Source organism: Somniosus microcephalus, chromosome 29, assembly GCF_052327205.1.
Source record: "Somniosus microcephalus isolate GS21.2 chromosome 29, FLI_Smic_1.0, whole genome shotgun sequence".
Taxonomy (NCBI): Eukaryota; Metazoa; Chordata; class Chondrichthyes; order Squaliformes; family Somniosidae; genus Somniosus; species Somniosus microcephalus.
In genome coordinates this window covers 36,709,351-36,730,380 of record NC_141015.1, presented here as the reverse complement: position 1 = coordinate 36,730,380, position 21,030 = coordinate 36,709,351, and the positions used below count along the sequence as shown (strand labels likewise).

At 52.2% G+C, this 21,030-nt stretch overlaps 1 protein-coding gene and 1 gene segment (V, D, J or C); both read left to right on the top strand.

Moving 5' to 3' along the window:
* The first annotated feature begins 5,393 nt into the window (after nt 1–5,393).
* Nucleotides 5,394–16,756, top strand: LOC147098643 (T cell receptor beta chain MC.7.G5-like). Of its 2 annotated transcripts, XM_085970608.1 has the most exons (5): nt 5,394–5,714; nt 7,335–7,793; nt 8,095–8,421; nt 12,348–12,401; nt 14,330–16,756. In XM_085970608.1, exons 2-5 carry the CDS (start codon nt 7,709–7,711, stop codon nt 14,494–14,496), a joined length of 633 nt encoding a protein of 210 aa, XP_085826734.1. In that variant the 5' UTR covers nt 5,394–5,714; nt 7,335–7,708; the 3' UTR covers nt 14,497–16,756. The 2 variants fall into 2 exon arrangements, with proteins under 2 accessions (XP_085826734.1, XP_085826735.1); XM_085970609.1 differs by lacking the exon at nt 5,394–5,714 and having other exon boundaries at nt 6,073–7,793.
* On the top strand, nt 5,675–6,872 carry LOC147098644 (T cell receptor delta variable 2-like). The segment is given in 2 exon segments: nt 5,675–5,714; nt 6,508–6,872. Coding segments are annotated over 2 exon segments (405 nt in total).
* Nucleotides 16,757–21,030: the final 4,274 nt, after the last annotated feature.

Below are 21,030 nucleotides of genomic sequence, written 5' to 3'. Positions count from 1 at the left end.
CTACATGGTCGATCAGCCCTCGTCGCTCTTCCCATTCTCTCTGCCGCTTCAGGCTTGCCTGCCTGCTGCTTCTGAGCATCGTTCCGTCGAGACCATTACCCTCACACACACAGATCTGAGGTTCAGATAGGGAATGTCTCTCTGGTAGCCAGAACTACAACAGAGACAGAGATCTAGGTGTGTGGATGAGGGTAGTGCAGTTGATGTAGTCTACATGGACTTCAGTAAGGCTTTTGACATAGTCCCACATGGGAGACTGGCCAAGAAGGTAAGAGCCCATGGGATCCAGGACAATTTGGCACATTGGATCCAAAATTGGCTTAGTGGCTTAGTGGCAGGAGGCAGAGGGTGATGGTCGAAGGTTGTTTTTCTGACTGGAAGCCTGTGTACAGTGGTGTACTGCAAGGATTGGTGCTGGGTCCTTTGCTGTTTGTAGTGTACATTAATGATTTAGATATGAATGTAGGAGGTATGATCAGTAGGTTCGCAGATGACATGAAAATTGGTGAATTGGTAAATAGCGAGGAGGGAAGCCTCAGGCTACAGGACGATATAGACAGGTTGGTCAGATGGGCAGAACTGTGGAAAATGGAATTTAACCCTGAAAAATGTGAGGTGATGCATTTTGGGAGGACTAACAAGGCAAACATAGAAACATAGAAGATAGGAGCAGGAGTAGGCCATTCGGCCCCTCGAGCCTGCTCCGCCATTCAATGAGATCATGGCTGATCATCCAAATTCAGTACCCTATTCCTGCCTTCTTTCCATATCCCTTGATCCCTTTAGCTTTAAGAAATATATCCAACTCCTTCTTGAATATATTTAATGAATTGGCCTCTACTGCCTTCTTTGGTAGAGAATTCCAACAGGTTCACCACTCTCTGGGTGAAGAAATTCCTCCTCATCTCTGTCCTAAATGGCTTACCTCTTATCCTTAGACTGTGACCCCTGGTTCTGGACTCCCCGACCATCGGGAACATCCTTCCAGCATCTAGTCTGTCTAGTCCTGTTAGAATTTTATAAGCTTCGATGAGATCCCCTCTCATTCTTCTAAACTCCAGTGAGTATAAGCCCAATCGACCCAATCTCTCCTCATACGTCTTTCCTGCCATCCCAGGTATCAGTCTGGTGAATCTTCGCTGCACTCCTTCCATGGCAAGAACATCCTTCCTCAGATAAGGTGACCAAAACTGCACACAATACTCAAGATGTGGTCTCACCAAGGCCCTGTACAACTGCAGCAAGACATCCTTGTTCCTGTACTCAAACCCTCTCGCTACGAAGGCCAACATACCATTTGCCTTCTTACCCGCCTGCTGCACCTGCATGCTTACTTTCAGCGACTGGTGCACAAGGACGTCCAGGTCTCGTTGCACTTCCCCTTCTCCCAATCTATTGCCATTCAGATAATAATCTGCCTTCCTGTTTTTGCCACCAAAGTGGATAACCTCGCATTAATCCATGTTATACTGCATCTGCCATGCTTCTGCCCAATCACCCAACCTGTCCAAATCATACTGGAGTTTCTCGGCATCCTCCTCACAGCACACACGCCCACCCAGCTTTGTGTCGTCTGCAAACTTGGAGATATTACATCTAGTTCCCTCATCCAGATCATTAATATATATTGTGAATAGCTGGGGTCCAAGGACCGATCCCTGCGGTACCCCACTAGTCACTGCCTGCCACTCGGAAAAAGACCCGTTTATTCCAACCCTTTGCTTTCTGTCTGCCAACCAGTTCTCTATCCAAGTCAATACCTTGCCCCCAATCCCATGTGCCTTAATTTTACATGCTAATCTCTTATGCGGGACCTTATCGAAAGCCTTTTGAAAATCCAAATACACCACATCCACTGGTTCTCCCTTATCTATTTTACCAGTTACATCCTCAAAAAATTCCCGTAGATTAGTCAAGCACGATTTACCTTTTGTAAATCCATGTTGACTTTGTCCGATCCAGTCACTTTTTTCCAAGTGCTCTGCTATTACAGTACTTCCTTTATAATGGACTCTAGCATTTTCCCCACTACCGATGTCAGGCCGTTTTCTCTCTACCACCTTTTTTGAACAGTTGGTTAACATCAGCTACCCGCCAATCCATGGGTACTGTTCCAGAGTCTATCGAATTTTGGAAGATGACCAGCAATGCATCTACTATTTCTAGGGCCACTTCCTTAAGTACCCTAGGATGTAGATTATCAGGCCCTGGGGATTTATCAGCCCTCAATCCCATCAATTTCCCTAACACCATTTCCCTACAAATAGATAGGATAGATAGAAAGGAATTTTTCCCCTTTCATTAGACCCTATGTTCCCCGACATCTCTGGGAGGTTATTTGTGTCCTCCTTTATGAAGACAGAACCAAAGTATGTATTTAATTGGTCTGCCATTTCTTTGTTCCCCATTATAAATTCCCCTGATTCTGACTGCAAGGGACCTACGCTTGACTTCACCAATCTTTTTCTCTTCGCATATCTATAAAAGCTTTTAGTCAGTTTTTATGTTCCCTGAAAGCTTACTCTCATACTCTATTTCCCCCCTCTTAATTAATCCCTTTGTCCTCCTTTGTTGAATCCTAAACTGCTCCCAATCCTCAGGTTTACTGCTTTTTCTGGCCAATTTATATGTCCTCTCCTTGGATCTTATGCTATCCCTAATTTCCCTTGTTAGCCATGGTTGAGTCACCTTTTTTATTTTATTTTTATGCCAAACTGGGATGAACAAATTCTGTAGTTCATCCATGCGATCTTTGAATGTTTGCCATTGCCCATCCGCCGTCAACCCTTTGAGTGACATTCCCCAATCAATCCTACCCAACTTGCATCTCATACCATCATAGTCTCCTTTATTTAAATTCAGGACCCTAGTCTCTGAATCAACTAATTCACTCTCCATCTTAATGAAGAATTCTATCATATTATGATCGTTCTGACCCAAGGGGCCTTGCACAACAAGATTGCTAATTAATCCTTTCTCATTACATAATACCCAGTCTAAGATGCAAGGGAATACACAATGAATGGTTGGACCCTAGGAAGGACAGAGGACCAGAGGGACCTTGGTGTGCATGTACATAGATCCCTGAAGGCAGCAGGACAGGTAGATAAGGTGGTTAAGAAGGCATATGGGATACTTGCCTTCATTAGCTGAGGCATAGAATATAAGAGCAGGGAGGTTATGATGGAGCTGTACAAAACGCTAATTAGGCCACAGCTGGAATACTGCATGCAGTTCTGGTTGGCACACTATAGGAAGGATGTGATTGCATTAGAGAGGGTGCAGAGGAGATTCACCAGGATGTTACCTGGACTGGAGCGTTTCAGCTATGAAGAGAGACTGGACAGGCTGTGGTTGTTTTCCTTAGAGCAGAGAAGGCTGAGGGGGGGACCTGATTGAGGTATATAAAATTATGAGGGACATAGATAGGGTAGATAGAAAGGAACTTTTCCTCTTAGTAGAGGGGTCAATAACCAGGGGGCATAGTTTCAAGATAAGGGGCAGGAGGTTTAGAGGGGATCTGAGGAAAATCTTTTTCACCCAGAGGGTGGTTGGAATCTGGAACTCACTGCCTGAAAGGGTGGTAGAGGCAGGAACCCTCACAACATTCAAGAAGCATTTAGATGAGCACTTGAAACGCCATAGCATACAAGACTACGGACCAAGTGCTGGAAAATGGGATTGAATAGACAGGGCATGATGGCTGGCGCAGACACGATGGGCCGAAGGGCCTCTTTCTGTGCTGTATAACTCTATGACTCTATGACTATCAGGCTGGTTCTCTCCTGTGCTTACAGTATTTTCCTTCATACGCTGGTTTGGTGGTAAAGATCCCACGACACTGTTTGAAGAGAACCACAGAGATGTCCCAGTGTCCAGACTAACATTCCTTCCTCCAATGTACTTCAAGTAATTCCTTGTATGTAAAATGCTTTGAAATATTTATGAGAGACATGCTAGGTGAGAGATAAATGCAAGTCTTTTGCAATATTGAGTGGCTATTTCAAATTTGACTCATAGAGCATGTGATGGACCCTTAAACTCAGCTGGGCACCGCCCTGGAGTGATGTTCCCGCTGGTTTCAGTTCCAAGGTAGGTGAGGTTACCCTAACAAAGCGTCCTTACACCAGATGTCCGATTGAGATCTGGCACACAGCCGTAGTGTCGTTTCTGACCATTGCAAATCAGAAACTACTTCACCGTGACACAAGCAGTGGTATAACTGCAACCCGAGAGCGAGTTAGTCTGGACACTGGGACATCTCTGTGGCTCTCTTCAAACAGTGTCGTGGGATCTTTAACGGCCAACCAGCATATGAAAGAAAATACCGTAAGCACAGGAGAGAACCAACCTCATCTCTGTCTCTGTTGTAGTTCTGGCTACCGGAGAGACAATCCCATATCTGAACCTCAGATCTGTGTGTGTGAGGGTAATGATCTCGACAGAACGATTCTCAGAAGCAGCAGGCAGGCAAACCCGAAGCGGCAGAGAGAGTGGGCAGAGCGACGCGGGCTGATCGACCATGTAGATAAATGTAACCGTCACTCGGTTTGATGAGACGGTGTAACCCCTCACCTGCTCATAATCACAGTTTCCCCAAAACATTGAACAGCAAAGAAAGAGTTCCATTTATATCGGGCCTTATCATGTCTCTCAGAAGCTCCCTGAAGTCCATGACTTGAAAGCGCAGTGACTGTTGTTATAGAGGCAAATGCAGACATTTTCCAGTTTCCGTACTTCTGGGATTCCCGGCCAAAACTCCCGGCTCTGCCCCGCCGCCCCGCGCACAGGACCCGCCCCAGTAAATATCGGGGCCATAGCGTCTACAGCACAGGAACAGGCCATTCAGCCCAACCATCTATGCTGCCCTTTATGCTCCACACGAGCCTCCTCCCACCAATGTTCCCTGTGAGCTGCACTTTGTTCTGCGCTGTTTCTCTTACTGAATGCTCCCTTTAAATTTCTGCACGTGTGTGGTACTTACAATGGAAAAGCCGGTGAGCGGCCTGTGCGGGGCCTTTCCCTTCACTGCGTGGCCGCACAGCTCAGAGAGAACATTGCCTCCCACCCCTCTTCATCTCACCCTATCAGTATATCCTTCTATTCCTTTCTCCCTCGTGTGTTTATCCAGCTTCCCCTTAAACGCATAATTAAACAAATAGCTGGTGTGGGGTGGGGGTGTAGATCTGCCAGTGTAAGTAAACACAACTTGCACAGGACTCTTTCCTCAGGGGGCAGAGTGCGATTTGCAGCCAGGCGCAGCCTGCAGTATAACTTGGGTGTGGCCACATCTGCACCGCTGGCTCTCTGCGATTACTGGTGTGCAGTATAACCACAGGCTGGCGGCAGATTCTGCGTTCCTTATAATTTAAAAAAAATGCGATGTGTTCACGAGCTTGGCGTGGAGAGAAATGTGTGGTTTCCTTACTTAGTCATTGCAAAATTTAAAAACTTGACACCTACCTCCGAGACTCGAACCCCTGTGAGCCAGCCTCACAATAGAGATGTTTGCAGAGACGGGTCTGGTGCTCCAGACGCCCAGCCACAAACTGCCCCCCCTCAACACACCACCAACACAGTGCAGTTCAATTCTCCCACCGCCCAGTGAAGGAGCGGCCATCCACTGGCCAGAATCGATCAGACCCAGCGCGCCGCCCAGGGCCAAGGAGCAGACATGCTGCCGCTGGTTTTCCAGCTCCTGTCCTATCTGACTGGTGAGTCTTTCTTCTCTATCTCTCCCCCCCGTGTTCGGTGCTCCGCTTGTGTGTCTCGCCAGCACCGACTTTCTAATCGCTCCAGCGAGGCGGTGGATAGTCGGGGCTGGGTCGGTAGGGGGGGGATCCGGCGAAACCCCTGTCGCCCAGTGCTGGCTCCGCCCGGGACTCCAGCAGCCCCGGGACCCGCTCCCGGGAACTTCACTGGGGTGAAGATTGCAGCTTTTCAGGCACAAAGGAGTCATTGTTGTCAATGGGCCCAGACACAACGAGCGATTCCGAAATAATCCACTGCTCAGTTAACTATCGTTGGTTTGAAAGTTCAGATCTTTGATAAAGATATATTTACACACACATACAGAGTGCCTGTATGTAGCGCCTTGTCACAACTCTCAGAAACATCTTAAAGGTGTTTCACAGACCATGAGTTAGTTTGAAATGCTGTGACTGTTGTTAAAGGGCAAACAAGGATAGCCAGTTAACGCACAGCAAGATCCCACAAACAGCAGTGCTGATTGACCAGTGATTTTTAAGGTGCAATGTTTGCATTTAAAAACCCACCCGCCGGATTTTTCAGCTGTAGTTCGATCCCCCTTGTTGAATGTGACAGGGGTTAATGTGGTTGGAACGCTAAAGGAAGAAGGAAAGATTTGCATTTCTCTAGCGCCTTTCACGACCACCAGACGTCTCAAAGCGTTTTACAGCCAATGAAGTACTTTAGAAGTGTAGTCACTGTTGTAATTAAATAATGAGGCAGGACCTGGGATAATTAACGCTGCTCCCTTGTTGCTAGGAGTTTGCTCCCAAGTGGCCGTGATTCAGCCCAAGCCGTCGATATCCATCAGCCAAGGTGAAGAAGCCACCTTCGAGTGCCAAATGGTCAACGGCGCCATTAAGAAATTTAACATGCAGTGGTACCGTCAGATCCCAGGACAGGCCCCTCAGCAGATGCTGACTACAACATACAAAAGCCGTGAACCCGAATATGCGCCAGGATTTGGGCAGCGTTACAAAGCCAACGTGGAGTTGCTAGAAAATGCCTGCCCACTGCGCATTCAGGAGGTCAGCAAGGCAGACGCGGGCATGTATTTTTGCGTGGCTGTTTCTCACAGTGGTGCTGGCACTCAGCTCCATCATACAAGAACCTCCTCACCTTGATCCGAGCAAGGGCCACCATTTGGTGGGATTTCCAAAGGTCCTTGCACGGACCAGGATAACCCGCGCTGGCTGCAGTTTAGCCCCTGGCAGTTTCTGCCCTGTTCCAGTATAACTCCTGTTGGAATCTCGTGGTCTCTCAGACTCAGATTCCAACAGGAAACATACTGAAATCTACAGAACAGCAATCGCTGCACTCCCCAGTAATTCATTGTATGTGAAACACATTGAGACCTTTACTGTAACAGTGCACTAAAGAAATATGAATGAATAGGGAGATAGGACTTGCATTTATATATCCTCTTTCATGCCCCCAAGACGTCCCAAAGTGCCCTACAGCTAACTCATTACTTTTAAAGTGCAGTCACTGATTTGTAGGCAAATGCAACAGCCAGGCTGGGCACAGCAAGGTCCCACAAGCAGTAAATAAATGAGTGACCAGATAATCTGTTTATTTTTTGCTAGTGCTGGTTGAGCGAATCATTTTGGCCAGGACGCCGGGGAGAACTCCTCTGCTCTTCCTCAAATAGTGCCGCGGGATCTTCTCCGTCCCCCTGAACAGGCAGACGGGGGCCTCGGTTTAACGTCTCATCCCAAAGATGGCACCTCTGACAGTGCAGCACTCCCTCAGCACCGCACTGAAGGGCCAGCCTGGATTCTCTGCGCAAGTCCCGGAGTGAGACTCGAACCCGCAACCTCCTGGCTGCCGACTGAGGCAAGAATGGCAACTTTGACAATTTTCAAGAAGTGTAATTGTAAGGAGTTAATCGGATTTATTGTAGAGGCGACATGCAACGCCTACCTCAGTTCTCCTTTAAACACCAGTGAGAGAGTGACCCATGCTGCCATTATTATACAGCTCTGTACCACTGTGGGATGACACGAATTATACGTTTGGTGACGGATCTCAGCTCATCGTGTCTGGTAAGCAGCATTTTCAATATTCCGACTGTCATTGCATGCCAATATTTCCCTTAGCTCCCCGCGTTTGAATGTTTAAAATTTGCCTCTATTTGATTAAGTCATTTTAAATATTTCATATTTCTGTTGTGCAGAATGAATTATTTGAGCGATTTGCTACATTGAACACTTTATATTTGTAACAACGCATTTAAATATCTCGAAGAGGATTTTATTTCATTTGGGGCGATGTGAATGTGCGGGTAACTTTGTCATTAATCTGTGTTGTCTTTCCCCCCTGACCCCCATTCCTTTTTTTAAAAAGAGGGAGAACCACGCGTCTCCCCTCCAAAGTTGTTCATTTTTGCCCCCTCGGAGAAGGAGCTGGCAAAGAGTGGCAGAGCCACACTGCTGTGCCTGGCGATGGGTTTTAACCCGAAACCAATCCGAGTGACCTGGGCGGCGAGCAGTGTGAGCCGATTGGAGTCGGTCACAAGTCAGCCGGCGCCTGCACGGGGAGAAGAGACATTCAGCGTGGTCAGCGTCTTGACAGTCAGCGCGAAGGAGTGGAAGAGTGAAGCCAACTTCAGCTGCCGGGTGCAGCATGAGAGCAGCGACATGTCAGGAGAAATAATAGGTGGTCGCGACCGTGGTGAGCAGTCCTCTTCATTCCCGGTTACCAATTTACATAGGATTACATAGGATATCCAGCACAGAAACAGGCCATTCGGTCCAACCAGTCCATGCCGGCGTTTATGCTCCACTCGACCCTCCTCCCGTCTTTCCTCATCTAACTCTATCAGCGTAACCCTCTATTCCCTTCTCCCTCGTGTGTTTATCTAACCGCCCCTTAAATGCATCTATACTATTCGCTTCAACCACTCCCTGTGGTAGCGAGTTCCACATTCTCACCACTCTCCGGGTAAAGAAGTTTCTTCTGAATTCCCCATTAGATTTCTTGGTGACTATCTTATATTGATGGCCTCTAGTTATGCTCTTCCCCACAAGTGGAAACACTCTCTCTGTGTCCACTCTACCAAAACCTTTCATAATTTTAAACATAGAAGATGGAGTAGGCCATTCGGCCCTGCTCCGCCATTCAACGAGATCATGGCTGATCATCCAAACCCTAGCACCCGGTCCCTACACCGACAGCCATCCCACCCAAGCCCTATCCCCGTAACCCCGTGTATTTAATCCCCCCTAACACTAAGGGCCAATTTTTATCATGGCCAATCAACCTAACCCGCACATCTTTGGACTGTGGGAGGAAACCGGAGCACCCGGAGGAAACCCACGCAAACACGGGGAGAATGTGCAAACTCCACACAGACAGTCACCCTAGGCCGGATTTGAACCCGGGTCCCTGGCGCTGTGAGGCAACAGTGCTAACCACTATGCCACCATGCTGACTTCTACTAGGTCACCCCTCAGCCTTCTCTTTTCCAGAGAAAACAGACCCGGCCTGTTCATCCTTTGCTGGTAGGTGTACCCTCGCATTTCTGGTATCATCCTTGTAAATCATTTCCGCACTCTCTCCATTGCTTCTGTATCCTTATTATAATATGGCGACCAGAACTGTATGCAGCGCTCCAAGTGTGGTCTAAATAAGGTTTGCACCCTTCGAGCAGTCTCTGTGTCGAGGTGTCCCTAACTCTCCCCATCCGGAGATGCTGTTATATTTAAAGTGGGACGTGTACAGGTAGAAATCGATATGCGTCGCGCCCGTTTTTCGGGCATGCAACGGGCGCGAAGCTGACCAGTTTAGCAGTGGGGCGGCCTGCGTCCAAACTGTGCTGGCATTGGTCCCACTAAATTCGTGGGGCCTGTTTGTTAAGCATCCCGGGCGGATGCCTAAACCCAGTATTAGGCCCCTTGAATATGAAAACTAGGGGGGGAGAAATTCGGTATAGCCCCACTTGGGGCGCTAAAACTTTAAAAGTTGAAAAACTAGCGCCGGGCACTGATCATTCTCGCCTCCCGCGAAATTCAGTTTTAGCATTCCCAGAGGGACGCGGAGCACTAAATCAAGCGCTAACTACTTCTCGTAGGGCGCTAAAGTCCGAGAGCGGGGCGGTAGCGGCAGAGCGCGGAACAATTTCTGGCGCATTGTGAACGGCGCTCTTTCATCACAGAGGCTGCGACCCTCGCTTAAAGGGAAGGGCCAGTGATGCTGCACAAGCTAGTTGTCGGCAGTCCTGTTCTGCAAGGTGACCTGGGCGACTGCCATCACAGCCCCAAACACTCTCACAACATGGAGGGTTCGGACATCTGGCACCAATGAAACATTAAAAACTTTGCGCAGGCACCAGGCTGCTGCAAATAATAAAGGTTGCGCTCGCTGAAAAGCATTCCCTTTAATTACCGCCCCCGAAGCGGCCAGCCGAGTTCACAACGCCTCCGCTCGCTGGCGTTGTCGGTGCAAGACGATAAAGCAGGGGGGCGAGAGTCAATTTTCCATCCGGGGCGATAACGGGCGTTGCGCACTTTATGACATCACGATGTGTGAGGCACGAGAGGCCCAGGCGCTAAGAGTTAATGCCAGCGCTAAACCGGCACTGAAGTTCGCGGGCGTCGCTGCATTCGCCGCGCCCGGGCGCCAGCCCCTTAGCGCCCCCATTAGCGCCCCCTCCAGGCGCTAACGGGAGGTGCTAACATACCGAATTTCACGGCCTAGGGGCCTAATACCTGTTGTGGACCCTTTCAGAAGTTTCTCCTGCAAACACCTGCCCCGCTCACAGATCTTCAGCCCCGCTGGCTGTCAGACAACGATAGGTTATGAAATTATTTTATTAAAACAAAACTTTCCTGTGGAGTGACAATTGTCCCCCAACCCCCTTCACGGCCCACTCCAAACCCCCACCCCCCACTTCCCCTCCTGGGACTGAACCTGAGGGCCGCTCTCCGTGAGGGAGGCACCACGAATCGATGTCTCCGTCGGGAGTGCGACCAGCGCCAGGAATGCTGATGTGAGGCCCGAGGACCAATTTGCATCCACTCTCGGGCACCCCACTTCCTTCGGGCGCAAGCTGGCCCAGGCTCCTTTCTACCCCTCAGTTACTGATCATGGACACGGCGCTTGTAGCGCGAAGATGGCGTGTTTGGGTTGGGTGAAGGAGGCCCTTTAGCCTATTTGATCTCATCGTTCCCGATCGCCGACCCTCCCATCATCCCATTACAGCTGTTTTTTAACTGAGTCCATTGTTCCGGCCGTACCCACTCTTCCTGGCGGACCCACTCCAAATGTTGGATCACAGCTGTTGGAAGGAAATAGCTGTCCTACTCCCCATGTCCTCTGCCCTCTTTTTGTCCTTCTGCCTTGGTGTAAAATAAAAGAAAGACTTGCATTTCTATAGCGCCTTTCACAACGCCGCAAAGCTCTTTACAGCCAACAAAGTACTTTTGAAGTGTAGTCACTGTTGTAATGTAGGAAACTGAGCGGCCAATTTGCGCACAGCAAGATCCCACAAACAGCAATGTGATAATGCTAATTTTTTTTTTTGTAATGTGAGTTGAGGTATAAGTATTGGCCAGGACACTGGGCAGAACTCCCCATGTGTTCTATTGAATACTGGCCATGTGATCTTTTATGTCCATCTGAGAGAGCAGACGGGGCCTCGGTTTGACGTCTCTTCTAAAAGACGGCACCTCCGACAGTGCGGCACTCCCTCAGTACTGCAATTGTCAGCCTAGATTTTTGTGTTCAGGTGGGACTATGAACCCACAACCTTCTGACTCAGAGGCGAGAGGTGCTACCCACTGAGCCACGGCTGACATCCTATCTGAAATAAAAACAGAAAATGCTGGAAAAAACTCAGCAGGTCAGGCAGCATCTGTGGAGAAAGAAACAGAGCTAACGCTTCAGGTCGGTGACCTTTCATCAGAACAGCCTTGAACAGATTCTGACGAAGGGTCATGGACCTGAAACCTTAACTCTGTTTTTCTCTCTCTACAGATGCTGCCTGACCTGCTGAGTATTTCCAACATTTTCTGTTTTTATTTCAGATTTCCAGCATCCGTAGTGTTTTGCTTTTGTTCCCTATCTGAAAGTATTGTTTTGGGTTTTCACTCACTACCCCATCCAGTATCTTATAGACCTCAGTAAGTTTCCGTCTCAGATGATTCTTTTGGACGCTGAAGTGTCCTAGCTTGTCAAATCATTCCTTATAGCTCGTGCCACTAACACTGGAGATCAGCCCTTGTTGCTCTTCCCTCTGCTGCTTCGGGTGTAGCTGCTCCCCCAGTGTTGTGGTGACCAGAACTGAACCCCGTGCTCCATGTGCAGCCTGACCAGAGCTCTGTGCAATTCCAGCATCACCTCTGGGGATTTCAACTCAACTGAGTCTACCAGCCTCCAGTTTGCTGTTTATTACCGCCACACACTGTTTGGACAAGGTTGGTGAGGAGTCAACTACCATCCCATCAACCTCTCCCTTGGCAATGTCTAGATAGAGGAGAAGTACAAAATATATATTGAAATAAATGCTGATTCAGCCCATTGTTCTTGGTGCACCAGACTCTGTAAGAGGAATGGAATATTTTATTAATTATTGTTCCATTTTACAAAACATTTCACAGATTCGGAGAAGTGCAGATATCCGAGCTCTGATGGACCAGAGGGCTTGTCTTCCGGTAAAGGAGCTTTTGTTTCATTAGAAACAGTTTAATTCTCGAAATAAACAGCTCAAATCCACAACAACTTGCATTTATATAGCGCCTTTAACAAAGTAAAACGCCCCAAGCTGCTTCACAGGAGCGAAACCAGACAAAAACCAGACAGCGAGCCACAGAAAGGAGACATTAGGACAGGTGACCAAAAGCTTGTTCAAAGAATTAGGATTTTAAGGAGCGGCTTAAAGGAGATGGAGAGGTGGAGAGGTTTAGGGCGGAAATTCCAGAGCTTAGGGTCGAGACTGCTGTAGGCACGGCCGCCAATGGTGGGGTGAAGGTAGTCGGGGATCAGCAAGAGGCCAGAGTTGGAGGAATGCAGAATTCTCGGAGTGTTGTAGGGCTGGAGGAGGTTACAGAGATAGGGAGGGGCGAGGCCATGGAGGGATTTGAACACGAGAATTTGTTGTTTTAAATCGTCGTCGATCGCAGAAGCAGGTAACCCAACCAAAAATGATCATCCTAATCTTCATCTCCAACCATATCCAGCAGCAGCAGCAGAACTAAAGGTGTGGCCTTCACCATCGTCAAGTCATTCATATCATCAATGATGCTACCTTGATCGTGAAAGTCAGCATTGTTATCATCACCACCAACATCGCATCTTCATCATTCTCACCCACAGAAGCACCAACATGATCTCATCAGCATCACCAAGTCAGCCTTGACTTCACTGGCAGCAGTCTCAACAGAACAACAGTTACCCTCACCAATATTGCCATAGCCAACCTTGTCTTCACAGGGGCCATTACTATCTTCCTTTTCATCAATAGTACAAGTCATCCTCATCAACATCGCAACATGGTATCGTCATCCACCTCATCACTATAATCATTGTAGCCGCCCTTCCCTATCTCTGTAAGCTCGTCCAATCCTACAACCCTCCGAGATCTCTGCGCTCCTCCAATTCTGGCCCCTTTGCACAGCCCCGATTTTAATCACTCCACCATTGGCGGCCGTGCCTTCAGCTGCCTGGGGCCCTAAGCTCTGGAATTCCCTCCCTAAACCTCTCCGCCTCTCTAACTCTCTCGGCTCCTTTAAGACGCTCCTTAAAAATTACCTCTTTCCCAATACCTCCTTATGTGGCTCGGTCAAATTCTGTTTGATAATCGCCCCTGTGAAGCATCTTGGGACATTTTACTACATTAAAGGCGCTATATAAATGCAAGTTGTTGTTGTTGTTGTACTTGTGTGACACTTTTTTTTTTACACTTGGTGTCCTGTCTAGATAGCCTAAGAATAGCACAGTTGTGAATGAATCATTTTCAGGCAGGTCACAAGATGTGAGATAAAAATCTTGTGTAACCAGTCACGTGTTAGTTTATTGAATATACCTCGGTTCTGTAACCCTTAATACTCTTACTTAACAAAAATCTATCAATCTCACTTTTGAAATTTTCAATTGACTCCCAGCTCTTTGGGGGCGAGAGTTCCAGATTTCCACTACCCTTTGTGTGAGGAAGTGCTTCGTGACATCACCCCTGAACGGCCTGGCTCTAATTTTAAGGTTCTGCCCCCTTGTTCTGGCCTCTCCCACTAGAGGATATAGTTTCTCTCTATCTCGCCTATCAACTCCTTTAATCATCTTAAACAACTCAATTGGATCAGCCCTTAATCATCTATACCCAAGGGACTACAAGCCTAGTCCATACAACCCGTCCTGATAATTTAACCCTTTTAGCAGATAATCGGGCATGGGATAACGAAGGGTGGGGACAATGGGGAGTGAAGGTAATCGAAGTTCTGCTGTAGATTGGTTCCAGCTGCCGACTCTAGTGTTCTACAAGACACGGGCCTCGCCTTAACGTCTTCCTGCGTTGGAATGTGCTCCGTTCAGGGGGTTTCCCGTCCACTCCTGAGTGTCTCATTTCTATTTCGTGCTCTTTCCACAGCCGCTGTCTTCCGTGGATTAGAGGTGGCAGCGTTCTCGTTCCTGAGCATCATCTTGATCAGCCTGGCGTATGGCGTTGTTGTGTCGGGGGTCGTCTGTAAGAGACGGGTCTGCCGGATCCCGGAGGTGGATGGCAGCGCCAATGCCGCCATGCGTGTCATTTCCTGATGCCACATTGTGCCAGCGCAGCCGCTCGCTGATCAGTCCCTTCGCGCTGTGCTCGCCTCCGCTTGTGACTGAAGCTAAACTTAATACGCGTCGCCTATCGTCCAATCATGAAGAATCTTTAGTGCTTGCCTCTTTTTCCGTCAAAGAGCCACGTTTAGAAATGTTCGCTAAGTCGGGGTGATTTTCTACGAGTGGCCACTCCCAATGGAGAGAGATAGAGGAACGACCCCCAAGACCAGGGTCACCAACTCTGATTGGACAGATTCCTGGAGGTTTTATCACATGACCTCTTGTCGCCAATCACTCCGCCCCCAAGCTCCCATTGGTCGCCCGACACGTCCATCCTCACAGCGCACCGCCTTCTCCACCAATTGGAAAGCAAACAGGCTCTTAATTACCCAATTGAACGATGCTCGCCTTTTTGTCCCGTCTCCAATATTTTTCTAACTAATAAATGTTCGAAGAAAATGAAAAAAATCCATACACAATTTTTTTAAATGTCCCTGTGATTTTTCTCCCGGGTTTACCGGCAGCGAGTGTCCTGGAGATTAATCGTTAATTCCTGGAGACTCCAGGGCAGTCCTGGAGAGGTTGCCAACCCTACCCAATTCACAGAGAGGGGAAGGAGTGACCGCCAGCTCGCTCATAAAGTTGGGTTTATAAAGGTGGAGAGCGAAGAGGAGAGGCGGGGCGGTGGAGCGGGACAAGGAGGACGACCCGATAGTGTGCCTGAGACAGTTGAAGGATCTGCCACTGGGGGTGGGGCAAAGCGAGGGGGGGTGCAACAGAGGGCCGGAGTCAGGACCCCAGTGTGCACCCCAATCTCTGATTCGTTCTACCGGTGAGCGAGACTCCGTGTGTGGAAAATTACCCCAACAGCTCCTCCGAAGGACCGGGGGCACCTCTGCCAATATCACAGTGGGGATTCCAGCCTCCATTATAGGCTGAAGCCCTTGTGTGGGATTCAGACATCAGAGAATGAAGCTGAAGTTACTTATAACTCAACCCTGAGAGGGTATTACTGCCTTGAAATGTATCCGTCACTTTTACAGTTCACTAGTATTGCTGGGAACAAGTTTGATTTCTGTTAACAATATTGTCGGTCCCACTAATGGTGCCATTGAGGATTTCAGTGGTCAGGAGTCTCCGTGCAATTACATCACATTAACAACCGTGGTGCGATTATTGTAAATGTTTATTAAATGAATCAAATATTGATTACCAAAAAACAACAGTCAAAAAATATGAATGATATAATCAACATAAATCACATTCCACATATATTCATGACCAAGACAAGCCCCTACTTATCAGTCAAATAACCTGAAAAACAAACTGTAAGGGGGAGAAATTCGGTTGGTTCGCGCCTCCTGTTAGCACCTGGGGCTGGGGGGAGGCACTAACGGGGCGCTAAGGGGTTAGCGCCCGGGCACGGCGAATGCAGCGATGCCCGCAAACTTCAGCGCTCTTAGCGCCTGTGCCTCTCGCGCCTCACACATCGTGACGTCATAAAGTGCGCCGTGCCCCGCTATCACCCCGGATGTGAAACTGCCTCCCGCCCCCCTGCTGTAGCGCTGGGAGTCAACAACGGCAGGAAGAGGAGGCGTTGTCCCCTCGGCCGGCCGCTTCGGGAGCGCTAATTAAAGGGAACGGTTTTCAGGCAGGCCAACCTTTACTATTTGCACCAGCCTGATGTCTCATTGGTGCGGGATGTCCGAGCCCTCCACCTTGTGAGAGTGTTTGGGGCTGTAACGGCAATCGCCCAGGTCACCTTGCAACCCAGAACTGCCAACAAGTAGGTTGTGCACCATCATTGGCCCGTCCCTTTAAGAGAGGAAAGCAGCCTCTGATGCCGTTAGCGAGGCGCTCCAAATTGTTCCGCGCTCTGCTGCTACTGCCCCGCTCTCGGAATTTAGTGCCCTAAGAGAAGTGGTTAGCGGTCCACTTCCCTCTTGGACGCTAAAGCTGAATTTCCCGGCAGGAGAGATTCATTAATGCCTGCCGCTGCGTTTTCTACTTGTCAAAAGTTAGCGCCCCGCAATTTCTAGCCCTATGACCCATGACCCACCCCGCAACCTCCTTCATCTGTCACCACTGTGCAGAGACGGAGTGTGAGAGGTCAGAATTTGAGGAAGACAAAGAGGAAACTGGGAGCCTGAGAAAGGGGAACAAGAGACCGAGAGCCTGGGAGAGGGGAGCAGGGGACTGGGAGAGGGCAGCGGGAGACTGGGAGAGGGGAGCAGGGGACTGGGAGAGGGCAGCGGGAGACTGGGAGAGGGGAGCAGGGGACTGGGAGAGGGCAGCGGGAGACTGGGAGAGGGCAGCGGGAGACTGGGAGAGGGCAGCGGGAGACTGGGAGAGGGAAGAGGGAGACTGGGAGAGGGGAGCGGGAGACTGGGAGAAGGGAGCGGGAGACTGGGAGAGGGCAGCGGGAGACTGGGAGAGGGCAGCGGGAGAGGGGAGCGGGAGACTGGGAGAGGGGAGCGGGAGACTGGGAGAGGGGAGCGGGAGACTGGGAGAGGGGAGCGGGAGACTGGGAGAGGGGAGCGGGAGACTGGGAGAGGGGAGCGGGAGACTGGGAGAGGGGAGCAGGAGACTGGGAGCCTGAGAAGGGAGCGGGAGACTGGGAGAGGGGAGCGGGAGACTGGGAGAGGGCAGCGGGAGACTGGGAGAGGGCAGCGGGAGACTGGGAGAGGGGAGCGGGAGACTGGGAGAGGGCAGCGGGAGACTGGGAGAGGGGAGCGGGAGACTGGGAGAGGGGAGCGAGAGACTGGGAGAGGGCAGCGGGAGACTGGGAGAGGGCAGCGGGAGACTGGGAGAGGGGAGCGGGAGACTGGGAGAGGGAAGAGGGAGACTGGGAGAGGGGAGCAGGGGACTGGGAGAGGGCAGCGGGAGACTGGGAGAGGGCAGCGGGAGACTGGGAGAGGGGAGCGGGAGACTGGGAGAGGGAAGAGGGAGACTGGGAGAGGGGAGCGGGAGACTGGGAGAAGGGAGCGGGAGACTGGGAGAGGGCAGCGGGAGACTGGGAGAGGGCAGCGGGAGAGGGGAGCGGGAGACTGGGAGAGGGGAGCGGGAGACTGGGAGAGGGGAGCGGGAGACTGGGAGAGGGGAGCGGGAGACTGGGAGCCTGAGAAGGGAGCGGGAGACTGGGAGAGGGGAGCGGGAGACTGGGAGAGGGGAGCGGGAGAGGGGAGCAGGAGACTGGGAGAGGGGAGCGGGAGACTGGGAGAGGGGAGCGGGAGACTGGGAGAGGGCAGCGGGAGACTGGGAGAGGGGAGCGGGAGACTGGGAGAGGGGAGCGGGAGACTGGGAGAGGGGAGCGGGAGACTGGGAGAGGGGAGCGAGAGACTGGGAGAGGGCAGCGGGAGACTGGGAGAGGGCAGCGGGAGACTGGGAGCGGGAGACTGGGAGAGGGGAGCGGGAGACTGGGAGAGGGGAGCGGGAGACTGGGAGAGGGGAGCGGGAGACTGGGAGAGAGGAGCGGGAGACTGGGAGAGAGGAGCGGGAGACTGGGAGAGGGGAGCGGGAGACTGGGAGAGGGGAGCAAGAGACTGGGAGAGGGGAGCGGGAGACTGGGAGAGGGGAGCGGGAGACTGGGAGAGGGCAGCGGGAGACTGGGAGAGGGGAGCGGGAGACTGGGAGAGGGGAGCGGGAGACTGGGAGAGGGGAGCGAGAGAGGGGAGCGGGAGACTGGGAGAGGGGAGCGGGAGACTGGGAGAGGGGAGCGAGAGACTGGGAGAGGGGAGCGGGAGACTGGGAGAGGGGAGCGGGAGACTGGGAGAGGGGAGCGGGAGACTGGGAGAGGGGAGCGGGAGACTGGGAGAGAGGAGCGGGAGACTGGGAGAGGGGAGCGAGAGACTGGGAGAGGGGAGCGGGAGACTGGGAGAGGGGAGCAAGAGACTGGGAGAGGGGAGCGGGAGACTGGGAGAGGGCAGCGGGAGACTGGGAGAGGAGCGGGAGACTGGCAGAGGGAAGAGGGAGACTGGGAGAGGGGAGCGGGAGACTGGGAGAAGGGAGCGGGAGACTGGGAGAGGGCAGCGGGAGACTGGGAGAGGGCAGCGGGAGAGGGGAGCGGGAGACTGGGAGAGGGGAGCGGGAGACTGGGAGAGGGGAGCGGGAGACTGGGAGAGGGGAGCGGGAGACTGGGAGAGGGGAGCGGGAGACTGGGAGAGGGCAGCGGGAGACTGGGAGAGGGGAGCGGGAGACTGGGAGAGGGGAGCGGGAGACTGGGAGAGGGCAGCGGGAGACTGGGAGAGGGGAGCGGGAGACTGGGAGAGGGGAGCGGGAGACTGGGAGAGGGAAGAGGGAGACTGGGAGAGGGGAGCAGGGGACTGGGAGAGGGCAGCGGGAGACTGGGAGAGGGCAGCGGGAGACTGGGAGAGGGGAGCGGGAGACTGGGAGAGGGCAGCGGGAGACTGGGAGAGGGGAGCGGGAGACTGGGAGAGGGGAGCGGGAGACTGGGAGAGGGCAGCGGGAGACTGGGAGAGGGCAGCGGGAGACTGGGAGAGGGCAGCGGGAGACTGGGAGAGGGGAGCGGGAGACTGGGAGAGGGGAGCGGGAGACTGGGAGAGGGGAGCGGGAGACTGGGAGAGGGCAGCGGGAGACTGGGAGAGGGCAGCGGGAGACTGGGAGAGGGGAGCGGGAGACTGGGAGAGGGAAGAGGGAGACTGGGAGAGGGGAGCAGGGGACTGGGAGAGGGCAGCGGGAGACTGGGAGAGGGCAGCGGGAGACTGGGAGAGGGGAGCGGGAGACTGGGAGAGGGAAGAGGGAGACTGGGAGAGGGGAGCGGGAGACTGGGAGAAGGGAGCGGGAGACTGGGAGAGGGCAGCGGGAGACTGGGAGAGGGCAGCGGGAGAGGGGAGCGGGAGACTGGGAGAGGGGAGCGGGAGACTGGGAGAGGGGAGCGGGAGACTGGGAGAGGGGAGCGGGAGACTGGGAGCCTGAGAAGGGAGCGGGAGACTGGGAGAGGGGAGCGGGAGACTGGGAGAGGGGAGCGGGAGAGGGGAGCGGGAGACTGGGAGAGGGGAGCGGGAGACTGGGAGCGGGAGACTGGGAGAGGGCAGCGGGAGACTGGGAGAGGGGAGCGGGAGACTGGGAGAGGGGAGCGGGAGACTGGGAGAGGGAAGCGGGAGACTGGGAGAGGGGAGCGGGAGACTGGGAGAGGGCAGCGGGAGACTGGGAGAGGGCAGCGGGAGACTGGGAGAGGGGAGCGGGAGACTGGGAGAGGGGAGCGGGAGACTGGGAGAGAGGAGCGGGAGACTGGGAGAGGGGAGCGAGAGACTGGGAGAGGGGAGCGGGAGACTGGGAGAGGGGAGCAAGAGACTGGGAGAGGGGAGCGGGAGACTGGGAGAGGGCAGCGGGAGACTGGGAGAGGGGAGCGAGAGAGGGGAGCGGGAGACTGGGAGAGGGGAGCGGGAGACTGGGAGAGGGGAGCGAGAGACTGGGAGAGGGGAGCGGGAGACTGGGAGAGGGGAGCGAGAGACTGGGAGAGGGGAGCGGGAGACTGGGAGAGGGGAGCAAGAGACTGGGAGAGGGGAGCGGGAGACTGGGAGAGGGCAGCGGGAGACTGGGAGAGGGGAGCGGGAGACTGGGAGAGGGGAGCGGGAGACTGGGAGAGGGGAGCGAGAGAGGGGAGCGGGAGACTGGGAGAGGGGAGCAGGAGACTGGGAGAGGGGAGCGAGAGACTGGGAGAGGGGAGCGGGAGACTGGGAGAGGGGAGCGAGAGACTGGGAGAGGGGAGCGAGAGACTGGGAGAGAGGAGCGAGAGAGGGGAGCGGGAGACTGGGAGAGGGGAGCAGGAGAATCTGAAAGATGGGAAGCAGGTGTCATGGGAGTGGCATTGGAGAGTGCGGAATACACAGGCGAGTGAGACCAGGCCAGGAGTGAGTGAGGACACTCCCCAGAGTGAGCTGCAGTGGCCCCACCACAATGACACGTGGATAAGACTACGCCCTCCTCCCAGCTCCAAACAAGGACCTACATTTCCAGTCATCGGACATCAGCACGTACAGTGCAACAGTCGGTGCATATTATAGACAATTACATTCTCAATCCAGGCTTCACTATCTGAAGGAGAATTCCATGTGGTTCTTTATTGGCACATTCTGGAAGTTATAATCTTTTCAAACATTGCTGATTCATGATATGTTGACATTAGGAAGTAGCTTGTTATAAACGTGCTTTGTTGCAAATAAACATTTTGTAAAGCTGCTTTCAATTTTATTTATTTATAGTATTGAAGAAAGAAAGACTTGCATTTCTATAGCGCCTTTCATGACCTCTGGATGCCCCAAAGCGCTTTACTGTCAATGAAGTACTTTTTGAAGTGTAGTCACTGTTGTAATGTGGGAAACGCAGCACCCAATTTGCACACAGCAAGCTCCCACAAACAGCAATGAGATAATGGCCGTTTAATCTTTTATTTTAGTGATGTTGGTTGAGGGATAACTATTGGCCCCAGGACACCGGGGAGAACTCCCCTGCTCTTCTTCGAAATAGTGACCATTGCAAATCAGAAATGACTTCACAGTGACA